The 15,044-nt window shown below is 34.4% G+C and overlaps 1 protein-coding gene across 1 annotated transcript in view; it reads right to left on the reverse strand.

Moving 5' to 3' along the window:
- Positions 1–15,044, reverse strand: part of myom2a (myomesin 2a) — a 41,310-nt gene that overhangs the window by 11,507 nt on the left and 14,759 nt on the right. The window contains 16 exon segments of the mRNA XM_042485544.1: positions 406–450; positions 578–684; positions 1,529–1,688; positions 2,399–2,513; positions 3,308–3,486; positions 3,660–3,786; positions 4,626–4,813; positions 5,601–5,618; positions 5,798–5,919; positions 6,536–6,564; positions 6,567–6,715; positions 8,472–8,489; positions 9,405–9,588; positions 10,848–10,975; positions 13,619–13,672; positions 13,757–13,956. Of these exon segments, the coding sequence (XP_042341478.1) occupies positions 406–450; positions 578–684; positions 1,529–1,688; positions 2,399–2,513; positions 3,308–3,486; positions 3,660–3,786; positions 4,626–4,813; positions 5,601–5,618; positions 5,798–5,919; positions 6,536–6,564; positions 6,567–6,715; positions 8,472–8,489; positions 9,405–9,588; positions 10,848–10,975; positions 13,619–13,672; positions 13,757–13,956 (1,823 nt within the window).

A 15,044-nucleotide genomic window follows, 5' to 3' on the forward strand; every position in this document is an offset into this window, starting at 1 on the left:
TGTGTTTTTGTGTGTTTCTTTTCTATTCATCTGGTACAACTTACCAGTACTTAATGTACTAACCCTAAAACAAAAAAAGGAAAAAATAAAAATAACAATACCAATAAAAAAAAGAAAAAAAAAAAAAGATAAAATAAAATAAAATAAGATTAAATAAATAAATAAAAAAAATAAAAAAAAAAATAAAAACTAAAAACAAAAATAAAAAGTAAAAAATAAAAATAACAATAACAATAAAAAAGCTAAAATAAGATAAGATAAAATAAAATAAAATAAAATAAGATTAAATAAATAAATAAAAAAAAAAAAAAATAAAAAAATAGAATAGAATAGAATAGAATAGAATAGAATACAATACAATACAATATAATACAATACAATACAATACAGGAGGTTAACGCTCACCTGGATGTCTGATGGCATAGCTGAGCTCCAGCATGGTGTTCAGGGCTGCAGAACGGATTGAAGACAATGATGAAACATGAGCAACAAACAGTAACACAGTCTGAAGAGAAGGACCAAAAAGACTCATGATGCTAAAAAATCAGCCGTTTTCTACATTTAGTTTGTGACCTACCGTCCTCAGTCAGAGTGTGGCTGGAAGAGACTCCATCAGTGTCAGTGACGACCACAGAGTATTTGCCCAGATCGTCTTTATCGGGGTTGGTGAAAGTCAGTCTGGAGCTGAGGAACAAACGCGGCAAATATTCAATTATTTAATAAGAGTCAACAAAACTGCAAACATCAACCCTACAGGAATAAAAGTAGCACTCTCACAATTGTTTTATGTATGAAAGGTGCTACATAAATAATGATTATTATTTATATTATTATTATTATTATTATTATAAGAAGAAGAATAATATTACTATTATAACTGTGAAAATCATTTGAGAAGCCACTATTGTTTTTCCTCCTAAAATATTATATCAAAAAATTGCGTAAAAAAAAACACATTACATTACATTTGTCATTTATATTTATCATCATTAATTTATTTCATCACAAACACCACATGCTCTTTACTCTGCGCTTTAATACCAATTCAATGGCCCTTTTATTCTTGGAGTTTCTATATATATTCTTTTATATCTCTATGTATTTTTTGTTTGTATGATAATGTACTGAGTTGCTGGAGGCCTGAATTTCCCTCTTGGATTAATAGTTTTCTTTCTTTTTCTTTCTTTCTTTCTTTCTTTCTATCTGTCTTTTATTTATTCATTTTGGGTGCTTTTTGGATCTATTATTTCCCCTCTCTCTTTTCAGATCGTTTCCTAACAGGTTTCTAAAAAAAAAAAACTAATAAATTGAAAACATTCATTTATAAAATGAGAGCTGGAAACAGACAGACGTGATCTGTTTGGTGGCTCGTTATCATCGTGAGCTCAGCGAGGACGCGTGACAGAGAAAACCAGACGAAACCTCGAGGGGGAAACGCGCTGTTTGCTCTGGTGACGTATTTCATTATTTGAAGATAATCTCTTCTTCTGTGACCTCTGTGACGTGTCGAGGATTTCGGCGTGCTTACGTTCTGCCCTTGGCTGTGACGGCGACCCTGGGGCAGTCGCCAATGGCTTTGTAGTTCTTCGACCACACAAACTTGGACGTCTCGCTGATCTCGCAGGCCTCCAGGGACAGGAAGATGTCTCCGGTCTCCTCGTCCACGCCGGCCACAATCTCCTGAGTGCCTGTTAACACGAATCACATGTTTGTGTAAAACATTACACAGAAAATCTTCAAAATAAATTGTAAATATGATGCTCATGTCTTCATTCATCGAGGTAATTTAGGTAACTCTTTAGGTAATAAAATTCTGTTATTCTATAATAATAAAAAAATCTAAATAATGTTTAATGTTAAAAATAACCAGGAAATATTCAAAAAAAATGATCTGTGTAACAATGTTCAACAACAAATTAGTTTAAAATAAAAAAAAAAAATATAAAAAACATGATTTTTAGGAGGTACAGGGGTGAAGAGGGGGCTTGACAATCAGTAGGTGTTTACAGGGGTTTCTCTTTATTTATTTGACTACTTTATCTTTATTTTATGTTTAATTTTTTTTTCTCCTCTTTTTAAATATTAATGTAAAATTGTGGATATTTGATTTTGGGTATGTGGATGTTTTCATATAGGTTTTATAGGTTTATAATAATAATAGGAAGCTGGTTAATTAAATTTAAGTGATTTATGGTGTATAGTGATAAGGGCTGAGATTAAATAAGTTTGTATTTCTTCTCACTCCTTTTCGAATTTGTAAACCAATTCATCGTGTTTGAATATTTCTTTTGCTTTATGTTTTTTATTGTGAGTAAATATTACTTTTTTGGCTGTTTTTTTGTCTATTATTTCTCTATTTATATTCAAATAGACGTTAAATGGTGTTGAGATGTTTTACCTGGAAGAGCTTTGGCACAGACCGGCTCAGACACCTGGGAGGCTTTTCCCACACCACTAGCATTAACAGCACGAACTTTGAACACGTAGCTTTCACCTTCCTCCAGACCGCTCACCTGCAGGAAACACGTTTATTCATTCATTAGAATAAAGCATAGAAAACATCTTTACCTGTACAATGTGGCAAAACTCGCAGAGGAAAAATGCAACATGCAAGTGCTTTACATGCAAGCGTGCTAAAAAAAATTAAAATTAAAAACTAACAATATAGAGACATACATTTATTTAAATATATATATATCTCTATTTTTATATAGATATATATATTATAAAAGAAAAGAAAAATAAAAATCATTGTACAGGCACATGGATAACTCTGGACATAAGTTGTGGACAGGCCAGAGGTGGAACAATTAAAACCTAACAACATTTAAAATATATTATATGTTTATAATAATTATACAGCACATGGAAACCATAACTTTGTGGGAATAATTTGTGAACAGACCAGAGGTGGAAAACAAATAAAAGAAATATGAATATTAAACAACATAAGTCAAAACAGTAAAAGTGTATGAAAATCATAAAACAAGTTTTTCAGAAATAACAACCGTAATATGAAAAATAAATAGAGGGTGGAATTAATTAAAAGCAAGAGCACAGAAATGGGTCTTAAAACTATATAGAGAAGTTACTTCTCTTGTTTGTGTGGGCAGCCAGTTGGTGCATGAAAACACGACGCTGCTTCACTTTACTTTTTGTGATACTTTTTTTGGGAAATTAAGCAGAGCGGCACCAGAGAGATGAGAGATCAGATCACACGTGAACAAAGTTTCTGACTCAAACTGTCAATAAAAGGCAAAAACAGACGAAGTTACAGCGTAATTCATCGGGACAGTCGATGACCTACCTGCAGGTAACGGTGGTTCACGGCTTCCTGAGTCAGCGTGGTGAACTCTGATGAGCCCTTCTTGGCCATGTCCACCAAATATCCGGTGACGGCGCTCGCTCCGATGTAGACCGGAGCCTTCCACAGGAGGACCAGGGAGTGACCTCTGACCTCACAGAAGCTCAGGTCGTAGGCTGGGCCTGGAGGTAACACAGAACAAAAAATAAAATAAAAACATGAACACGACAGGAAAAAGAAATCTGTGTTGGCTGCAGCGATACAGGTTAAATATTTCTGACTTCATGTGAAATTAGAAGGTAGATTAGTATTATATATATATATATATTTTAAGAAGCAGTGATGGCTCTCCCACCTGGCTCGTCCATGGTCCAAGCTTCACATTTCATCGGGGTGCTGGGATCCGAGGGCAGCCCGACACCGGCCATGTTAGCGGCCTGGACCTTGAACTCGTAGAAGGTTCCCTCCCTCAGATTGTCAACCTGGAAACACAGCAGGAGGGAGAGATGTGAGAAGATTATCAACGAATAACGGGTCAGGTATCAGAGACCCTTTACTTGAAATAAAGTACCAATACCACCCTGTGAAAACCCCTGCCCTTCAAATGAATGAATGAATTAATCTTCATTCCAAATCTATTCCAAAAAAATGTAAAAATGAAAACAAACCATCCCCATATACAGAGGCTGTGAGTCCTCATTGCAGTGCCCCTGGGTTTAAATCCCACCAGCGAACCTCTGCTGCCATTCCTGCTCTCTCATCCCCGTTTCCTGTCATTTCCCCAGCTTTCCTATCTAATAAAGGCCACAAAGCCCGAAAAAATATCTTTAAAAAAACCCCCAAAAAAACAACAAACAAAACAAACAAAAGAAGGCCCATACAAAACCTAAACATCGTCTCCATGAACAAATTCTCAAGCCACTTAAACTCAAATATCACATGTGCGAACACAAGTGGGAGGATGTACACACTAAACACCGAGCACTGTATAGAAATGCTCGGTAGCTCAGTGGATCGTGCCGGAGCCCCGTGTGCAAAGTCGGTGTCGTGGCCACAGCGCCGAACCTTTGCTGCATGTCGTCCCCCCTCTCTACCACTTTTACACTTACATTATGTCCTGTCAAATACAGGCAATAATGCAAAAACATAAAAAAACAGACAGATTTTTAAAAAAAATAAACAAAAATAATGGATACCATAACTCTGGAAATAAGTTGCAGACAGGCGAGTACTTGAGTAAATGTACTTTCCACCTCTGTCAGCTCCCAAAATAAAGTAGTTTTATGATTGTGTGATTCACTGTATGATCGACGCCACTCACGGTGCAGATTCTCTCTTTGACGGCCTCCAGGTTGACCTCCTTCCACACCAAACTGTCGGCGTTTCTCTTGTCGATGTAGTAGGCGTTGACCTTGGAGCCGCCGCTGTGTTTGGGTTTCTTCCAGGACACAGTTATGGAGGAGCCGTCGCTGCTCAGCATGGTGATGCCGAAGGGAGCGCTGGGAGTTGCTAAATCACAAATATTTAATGTTAAACTGGATCAACAGCAGTTTTCTTGTGCTGCTTTCAGTCGTTTTTTACAGCAAATTGATTTGATTTCTTTTGAAAATACAGGCCAGGAAGTCAGCGGGCCACTTGGCAAAAAATGTCCCATAAATTGCAAGAAATAAGTAAAAGATGACACGAAAATGAAAAAAAATGAGCTTTTTAAAAAGGGGGAAATAGAGAAAATATTCTTTTCCCACTTTTTCAGCCCTTTTTTGAGTCATTTTCTTGCGCTTTGTGCTCATTTTCAGGTAGTTTTCTTGCAACTTTCTCTTAATTTCTGGTTAATTGTTGCTTATCGTCTTCTCTAATTTTTTTGTTGTTGCAAAAAATCAAACCTCACTGCTCATGTTTGAAAGGGTTAAAATGCATTTGAGATACTTTACCGACACCCTTACACTGAGCCTGTGCTGATTATTGAAATTATTTAGCTGTGAGCTGTGTGTGTCTTCATGCATTTGTTTTGTCAAATTACTGTAGATTCATAACACCTGACAAAATACCACAAAGTATTTTTAAAAAACCTGTACTGAATAACTGCTCAGTAGTTTTAAATAGTTAAAGTGTGTTTTGTGATCTCTGTGGCACCATGCAGTACATTTCGTTACTACAGTAGTACATTTCGTTACTACAGTGTACTGTGACTTTGAAAATACGCAGATCTGTGACTAAAGCACATAAAGTGAAAAGTGGACAAAGTGGGAGCCGTGGGTGAGTCAGGTGGAGAAAAAATCAACTGTTTCATACTTACTATATTCCACTCCCTTGCCTGGACAGAATAATAATAAAATGATTTTGTTTTCAGGTACATATTTACCAAAATAATCATCCGTTTCTTTTGAAATTCATTTCCAGCATTTTCTTTCAAACCCACCAGTTTTACGAGCATTTTAAAGGCACTTTTCATTCACGCAACAGAGTTTATTATAAACGTGATGTCGCTCTTACCGAGTGCTGGCTCCACAGCGATGGGAGACGACTCCTGAGACTCCTCACTGAGGCCGAAGACGTTGACGGCTTGGACGCGGAACGTGTATGTCTCCCCTGGGATCAGGCCGTGGACCACAAACCTGCCGCACATTTTAATTTTATTAAAACTTACTGAAGCAGCGTTTTGTTATCGTGCAGCACAAACATGGAGAAACCAGACTTTTCAGTCAAAGCTAAAGATGTTCCTCTTTTTTTACACTGTCTCCTCCACCCAGAAATGGCTGCAAACTTATTTTTAATCTTTTTTTTTTTCTCTTTTTTTCAATTTAAATAATCTTTTTTTTCTTTGCATCCCTTGTCTGAACTTTTGCTATTTTTAATGATTTTTATTTTAAAGTTTTTTTTAATCGTGAAAGAGGGAGAGGGGGGGCCATGCAGCAAAAGGTCAAGGCCAGAATCAAACCCGCAACCGCTGCAGCAAGGGACACAGCCTCTGTATGTGGGGCGCTGATCTATCCACTGAGCCACCAGGGTCACCGCAATTGTGTTTTGAAAGCTGCCATATTATTATTATTATTATTATTTTTGTTGTTATTTATTATTATTATTATTATTATTATTATAGAGACACATAGACAGAATTGGTTGGAAAATTTCAAAAACGAGTTGTCTTTTTTCTTCTTTTTTTTTCCATGTCAGTTTTACGTGTTAGGACTTTGAAGCCCCAGCCAGACTCTGTCGGTCCTGGACACTCACCTGGAGTGTTTTTTGAAGGGTTTGTGGTTTTGCAGGGGAACCACTCCTTGGATCCGGCAACGCGGCCGTCGATGTAGTACCCCATCAGGTTCTTCAGAAGTTTGGGAGGCTCCCACTGCACAAACACAGACGACTTGGTGTTTCTGGTGGCAACAATCTTGCCGGGAGCAGAGGGGACGCCTGTTCAGGGAGGAAAACAGGTAATTATTCAGCAGCAGAGATGATACAATATTCAACATTAACTGTTTCATTAAAAGGGTATTTTCTTTACCTTCGATTTACGTGTTAAAAATCGATCAACATTTAAGAGTTATATTGCAAAAATATACATAAACATAAAAAAAATTCAACATCCAACATCTTAAGTTAAGAAATTCATAAACATCTATCCAGCTGACACCAGACGTCAATATCAGGTCTGAAAAAAATGAAAAAAACATTATGATGTTTTGCAGGTATTTTGTTCTCCATCACGAAATTCTGCGTCAAGATGAAGGTTTGCATGAGATGTTTGGACTATGTTGGATTTTAGTTATTTAACCCTTTGAAACCGTGATCGGCACTGATTTTTTTGTGCTGCGTTCAGACGTTTTTCACAGGTGATTTGAATGTTTAGCAATTTGGTTTTATTTCTTTTAAAAAAAAAAAAAAAAAAAAAAAAGACAATCATCAACTTTGCAAGAAAAGTCCTGCACATTGCAAGAATTTAGTAGATTTTAAAAAATGATTTTCTAAAAAAGCTGAGGAAAAAATGTTGAAACTATATTTATAATTATCATCAATTATAAGTTATATAAACATAGATGTATCTGTAAGATTATGTTGCAGAATTATTTTTAGCACTTTTTCAGTTTCATTTCCATGTTTGTTTTTATTTTTTACTTTCCTTTGTTTAACTTAAGTTTAGGTAATTTTCTTGTATTTTCAACTAATTTCTTGCTTATTTTTTTGGTCATTTGTTCCAATAAGTTGATTGTTGCCTTCTCTCTATTTTTGGAAGAAATCCGTCCAGTTTGCTAAGGTTTTAAAGGGTTAACAACACAACCTAAAACCAACAAAACAGTATCAACGCCATCTGTTGTCAGTATTTTATGTCAAATTGACATCGACGTCAACCTATTTCAACTAAATATCCGTGTCTTAAGGTGTCCGGTGCCAGCTGGGATACGCAGATAAAAAACTATGTACCGAATCACATCCGTTTGCTCGTCACAGAGCAGAAATACTAATAATCCTAATTAGAAAATGATAAAAAGTCCCTTGTAAAACATGTAATTATCAAGAGGCCCTTGTGGCGTTTTTAACCAAACGTGAGCCGACATTATGTGGACAAACAGAGTGAGGTGGGTCTGTGAAAGTGATGTAAACACTTTGTCTGGACTTTGTTTTAAAGATTCAGTGAAACTGCAAAACAACAACCTGATGCTGGAGGGCATCTGATTAAGAAGTGACTGAGATTTGAAGAAGGAGACGTTTAAATCGGCCTCTGTAGAATTAAAGCACACTTGTTAACTTGATATAATGTTAACCTTTGAGCTCAAGATGAAAAGTTTTGATACTTTAACAGTTAAAAGTGGAGGTTTGATGTTAAAATAAATAGAATAAATAATGAATAAAAGAGTATTAATGAAAATAGTTAAAATGCAATAGAAATACATACATCTTTTTGCACACTGTAATATATGCAAAAGAATTAATGCAAGAATACGAGCTGACAATGTCAGACAAGACGCGTCAGAAGGGTCAGGTGTAAACGAGAGGATGTCTAAAATGTACCAAAGTCTGGTTTTATACAATACAAAGAAGTTGTGTGTACAAATACTTTTTTGTGCTGTGCCCATCACTCCTGATTAAAACACTCACACAGTGGTTTGTGATGTTAACAGTGGCGTAAAAAAGTGCTTTTAAAAAGGTGTTTCCATTAAATTGTACATACCAACGGGCAGCTCCGTACCTGAAATATATACAGTGACCCACTTTTAACAAAAGGTCAATTTAAGCACTTTTGCAAACACATCTTTCTGTTTTCAGTTCAGGGGTGTATGCTCAAACTACAAACACAAAAAAGCACTGTTTTAGAGACATTTTCTATCTAAAAAAAAAGTACTAAATTCTGGGTGAGACCATACAATAAAGCTGCATTATTAGACACTGAAATATCCACAATTTTGTACCCAAAAACAACCCAAAATGTCACATTTCTTCCTAGCTCACAGTAGATTTATACCTTAAAAATGTATTTTACGCACTATTTTTTGTTGTGAAAAGAATATAAGTATGAGAATTTACCTACAATATAAAAAAAAACATACTAAAGGATATTTATGTAATAGTTTTATTGTTGTTTTTTATTTCTCTTATATACATTTATATACAAACATGCACTATCATATACTAAAACCTCTTCTTCATATAAATTAATGTCAAAATACATCTCTAATCCTGTTTTGCTCATATGTGCAAGGAGGCGGCCTCGTGCAATTTCCCCTCGGGGATCAACAAAGTATTTCTGATCTGAATAAAAAAATAATAAAATAATAATAAAGGTAAAAATAAAAATAAAAAATAATATTTTGGACAAGCTAATTTTTTCAAAAATGTTTTCCCATTTTTCCTTTTGATGTATTATTATTATAAAGACATTTTTGGGATTTGGGGGCATCATTTGGCTCTTAAAAATACAAAGAGGGATTGCAACAGTAAAGATACTGAATATGTGAACAAAACGTCATAAAATAATAATGGAATAGAGAAAAGTATCGACTCACTTTTCTTTTAAATTAAAATCAACATGTGTGGAAAAGTTTGTGTGTATGTGTACTTGTGTGTATTTGTACTTCGCTGTGTTGCTCTGATCCGATAGCCTTACCATCCTCGTCCACCTTTTCGATGGGCTCAGAGGGCTCGGAGGCCTCGCTGGAGCCGTACAAGTTGACCGAATACACTCGGAACTGGTACTTTTGCCCGTCTTGCAAATCAAAAACCGGGTAACGGGGGGAGTGCAGTTTGACCGCCGTGTTGATCCGCTGCCACGCTCCAGTGCCCGCTAAGCACTGTGGGAGAGTCGAGGAGGACATGAGAGGAAACCGCCATCTGCGACAACCTCATCAATGTAGCACAGACACGAAGACGAGCTCTGAGGGCGGAGGTCACGCGTCGTTGCATAGTTGGGGCTCAACTCAGTTTGCATCTGATCTTCCCAAAACTAAAGAAAATAATGATTCCTAAAACAAATATCAACAAGGATCTGCAATTTCTGGGCCCCTAATAGAGCCCAAAAAAGACTTATTTAAAAGTCATACAAAAATCTGACAATACATCTGCAACTATATTTTTTTGTTGTTGTTATTTTTACAAAATGAAAAAATAAATAAAAGATTTTAGAAATGAGTTGTGACAATGATATATAAGAAAGGCAAAATGTTGGATAAAAAAGCACATTTCACTTGAAAATTATATTATTTTAAATATATATAGGCCTATGTCAATACAAATTATATTAAAATTAAATAATTTCATTTAATCTATTAGTTATTGCTACTCTTGGAAGATCAGCCAATAAAAGAGATCAAAATAAAATTAAAAACAAAAAACTACTAAATTTCATTTGAAAATTAAATGGTTAGATTTAAACAACACTTAAGGAAAAAAAAAACAAAAAAACCCATAAAATGTTAACTGAGATAAAACAGAATTAAATTATACTCTAGTAATATTGATCCTACCAATATATATTATTTGTGCTACCTTATCATCTAAATTTATAGCATATTAATAGATTATAAATTCTTTAAATTAAACTGTATATGTGACATTCGTGTGGATTTTTTATTTTTCAGGTCATATTTTAATTTTGGCTGCAAACAAGTGGAGCCCCAACAGTGCAAATGACACATGTTGAGCTTTTAGTGTCTTCATGTTCATGTTATTAGAATATTAAAAAAAGCATAAAAAACACATATAACCTCTTAAACTCTGTTGGCCAAAGCAGTAAAAATACAGCTTATTAGGTTCAATGTTTTAGGATGCATTGTGGGGAATTTTGTGTTTCAAATGATGCATTAAGTTGTAATATTGTAATATCATCATTTGATAGAAATATGGAATTTGTGGGTCTAAGTTTTCACTCACAATTAGCATCATTTAACTTCACAACTAAAATAAAGTTTAATTTTAAAAAGTTAAGGGGCACTGAAAGGTAAAATTTTGAGTTTAAGAGGTTAATGTCTTCTTTATGTCGTCACTACAGAACAGAGTTTAACAGTCAGCTACATTGATGGAAATGGATGGCCAAAGGTGAAGCGACACACACCTTCTCGATGACGTACCACAGCGGCGCTCGTCCTCGAGGGCTGGGAGGCTTCCAGCTCAGCACGACGTACGATTTATAAATCTCCGATGCGTGCACGTCGGTGGGCTCCCCGGGTATCGTTACGTAGCCTAGATTAGGAGTGAACGGTGTTGAGGCCTAAAGTTCACACAGCAGCTCCTGATGCAGAAGTCCCACATTATGTGTTTCTGTACTCAAATGTTTTTAACCCTTTAAACCTGAATCAGCATCAGCTTTCTTTAGACCCCTTTAAGAAACTGTTTAAACACGGTGAAGCCTGAACTGGTTTGATTTCTATCAAAAACACTGGGAAAAAGACAATAAACAACTTGGTACGAAATGTCCAAAAAAATTGCAAGAAATTAGTAAAAGGTGTAAAAAAAATGACCTGAAAATTAGTTTTTAAAAAGGGAAGGAATTATTTAAAAAATATTTAAAAAATATATGGGAAAATGATGACATAATATAATAATTAGTATAATTAGATATTTTAAATGTTTTTTTTCAATTTTTTGAATTTTTAATGGGCCATTTTCTTGTTTATATTTGTTTTTCTTATAGTTGTGCTTGTGTTTTTTTGTAACTTTTTACTTATTTTTTGCCAAGTATTGGACCATAGCAAACTGGTTTGATTTCTTTCAAAAAGAAGTTGAAAAGACAATTAACAACTTGGTATGAAATGTCCAAAAAAAAAAAACAAAAGAAAAAAAAGAAAAATTACCTGAAAATTTGTTTTTAAAAAGGAATTATTAGAAAATTATTTTAAACATATTTGGGAAAATTTCCAGAAAAATATATTTCTAATTATTATAATTAGATATTTGAAATTATTTTATGGGAAAATAATGGGCGATTGCAAACTTGTTTGATTTCTTTCAAAAACACGGGGAAAAGACAATGAACAACTTGGTAAGAAATGTCCCCAAAGTTGCAAAAAAATTAGTAAAAGCTGACAAGAAGTGTTTCTAAAAAGCTGAACAAAACATATTTTGATCATTATTCTAATCTTCTTTTGAACTGGCTTGGAAAATTTGTCCTTGGCATTTGTACAAAAAAATTATTTTCTTAATTAGCATTTAGTAATAACAATATATCCATTTCCGAAGGAGAGCTGTGGCAAAACAAATCATGTTATATCTTTGTAAAAATGTAAATGTGTTAAAGTCCTCGAGGTCAGTAGAGTGGAAGATACTCATTGAGCTCAGAATATGGAGTGATACAACCAGCATGAGAAATTAAATTAAGCAATAAGAAAAATAAAAAATAAAAAAACTCAATTATACAGGCACATAGTGAGTTTTTCTAAAACATTTTTTTAACTCTTTTAAGGCCTAAAATTGTCATTAATTAAGCGCATCTCAGTAAAATGTGGGACCTCTGCAACAGTTTCACGTGTAAAAATGACACCAACGTGTTTTTTAACTTTAGTTTTTGTGTTAAGGGTCGGTTTTAAAGGCGAGACGGGGACACTCGACACACTTTGGAGTAAGAGGAGAAAATCTTGAAGTGTTTAATTGAAACAGTTTGAAAACCACTTCAGTCGATTAAAGTATGAGTGGAAAAGTTGGAGTTAAATCAAAGATGGCAGCACAGCAGTCAGGAGGGGTGGAGACGGGAAGATGTTTGTTCTGTCACATTAAAATCAAAAAGTTAGAAAAGATAAGAGATTAGTTCTGATTTCAAAGTGTAGATGTTTTTAAATACTCGAAATTTTAGACTGGTGTGATGTGTTTCTCGGTCATTGTGTTTGTAAAAGTTTCATGATTTTATTTAACAACTGAGAGAAGCTTGTGTGGTTTAACTGTGTAGAAAAGACTTGAGCTAAACCAGCACTTTTTTTTAAACTTATATACGACAAAATAAAGAGGTAACTAAGGAATTCTGCGTTTATAGCAGACCTGGAAATGTGAAAATAAATATTACTGTTCTGAGATTCCTCAGAGTCCCATGAACAGTGTGAAAAAAGACTGCAGAGTAAAAAGATTTCAGAATAAAAAAATGTCCTAATTTCTAAATTTTGATGTTAACCTCAGGGGCCGGACTTGGCAAAAAACTAAAGTGGCATAAAATGAAAACAGTGAAAGAATTTGATGAGATGAAAAACACAATTCTGAGAAAATAAATAGAAAATACATTGTTATGCAAAATCTTTACATTTCAGTACAGATTGTGATGGGTTTTTTTCAGAATTTTGAGTTTAATTTTCATTTTAATCTCAGAATTTGGATTTGGCAGTAAAAAAAACAAATAAATAAATAAATAAATAAATAAAAACTGACATAAAATGATAACAGAAAATAAATAAAAAATAATATAACAGAAAATCTATACGTTGCTCTTGAGATTGTGTTGTTTTTTGTTCCATTTAATCTGTATAATTAAATATAAAAGTTTTTATCATTTGTAAAATGTGATTAAATAGTGATAAATCTCAATTCAACAGCAAAAGCTTATTTGTCCTTTTTTATGGAATAAAACATTAATGTTTATGTGATGCAATGCAACAAACCTAAGAGATCAGCTATGAGGATGCTGATGGGAAAATAAGAACTGGGATATTTACGTCTGAAAAAAAAAAAGGATTTACATTTAGTGCGTTTTTTAAATGTTGCGTGAAATGTTGTTATGAGGGTGCTGATGAGGTTTGGAAAGAGGGACACATGTTAGTATTTGTGTGAAATTACGATAAAGTGGTTTTAAAAGAATTAAAAGCAAATCTCTGAACGCAGATCAGTTTTTGTATTTCACCGTACCTTCCAGGTCGTCATCCTTGATCACTATGTCGTATTTTCCTTCGATTTTAATCACTGTTTCAGGAGACGACAACAACAGACCCGTTAGGAAAAGGTCGCACTCGCCAGTTTGTATTCTGTATTTACCTTCCTCGGTACCTTGCAGCCTCTCGCTCTCGGCGGGGTCGAGGGCGGTCACTTTGTCGGACTTGCGGGATGGTCTGCTGATGCCGGCGCTGTTCACGGCCCGGACCCGGAAGTGGTAGGAGCGGCCCACCTTCAGGCCATGCACCGGGTATTTACAAACCTTCACCGGGGCATCGTTGCACTGGACCCAGGTGTCGCTGCCGGATTCACACCTGCACAGAGAGGAAAATTTACTTTTAATAATCAAATATTAATGAAAACGTAGTCCAAAGAGCTGCTAACCTACTGCATAATTCAAACTCTGTATGTAATAATTATATGTACTTACTATTACAATTACAGTCTTTAGTCAAGATTTGCACATTTCATCCTCTTTGCTTCGAACACTGTGCAACTCTTTGAATTTTAAAACATATTTTCTACATATTTTTTATTCTAAATTCCTATTTCTTGAATTTTGCAGTACTTTATTTTCTCTTAATATGTTTATGTTTATTTTGACCACAAACGCACCAAAATACCCAAACAAAATCCTTGTGAGTGAAAAACCTTCTTGGCATTAAACCTGTTTTTTTCTGATAATAACAATCTTCATCTTCTGAGCACTTTTCAAAACCATTTCACAAAGTGCTTCATACAAGAGAACATATTAAAACCAAAAATAATAAGAGTAAATATTCACTTTTAAGACATTAAACTTTAATGTTATTTTTTTTTAGTTAAAGCTGCATTTTTTAATTTTTTTTTTTTTGCTTCTTTTTTAAGTCATGTCAGTGAAAAAAACATCACACCAAGATAAAAAACTTTAAAAAACTTAAAAAAAAAAGAGATAGATTGCCTTATAAAGTGTTTAGTTAGGCTGCAGCTTATCCGTCAATCACTTCTTCACTTCTTATTGTTAAGTTTATGAAATTTCAAAGAATTTGAAAAAAAAAATCTGATTACAGCTTCAAAGGTTTTGTCCAGATGCCAAAAATATCTGTTTACAGTGAAATAAACAAAGACAAGCAGCAAATTGTCACACTGGAGAAGAAGCAGCCATAGAGTATTGTAAACATTTGCTTAATTACTTTAAGTAATTAATCGGTCGTGTTGTTGATCATTTAAATCAACTAATCGATTAATCCAAAAATCGTTTTAGCAAAGCTGATACTGAGCGAGTAAATGAGCTGTGAGAAGAAAAACTATCACATAACATCGCAGAGTCATTTCATCTGTAGTCAATATATAAAAACATTGATAAATATGATAAACGTTAAATAAAAACGGTGACATCATGTCATGCTTATAGTTTCCTCGG

The sequence above is a fragment of the Plectropomus leopardus genome, chromosome 4, assembly GCF_008729295.1.
Source record: "Plectropomus leopardus isolate mb chromosome 4, YSFRI_Pleo_2.0, whole genome shotgun sequence".
In the NCBI taxonomy this organism is placed as follows: Eukaryota; Metazoa; Chordata; class Actinopteri; order Perciformes; family Serranidae; genus Plectropomus; species Plectropomus leopardus.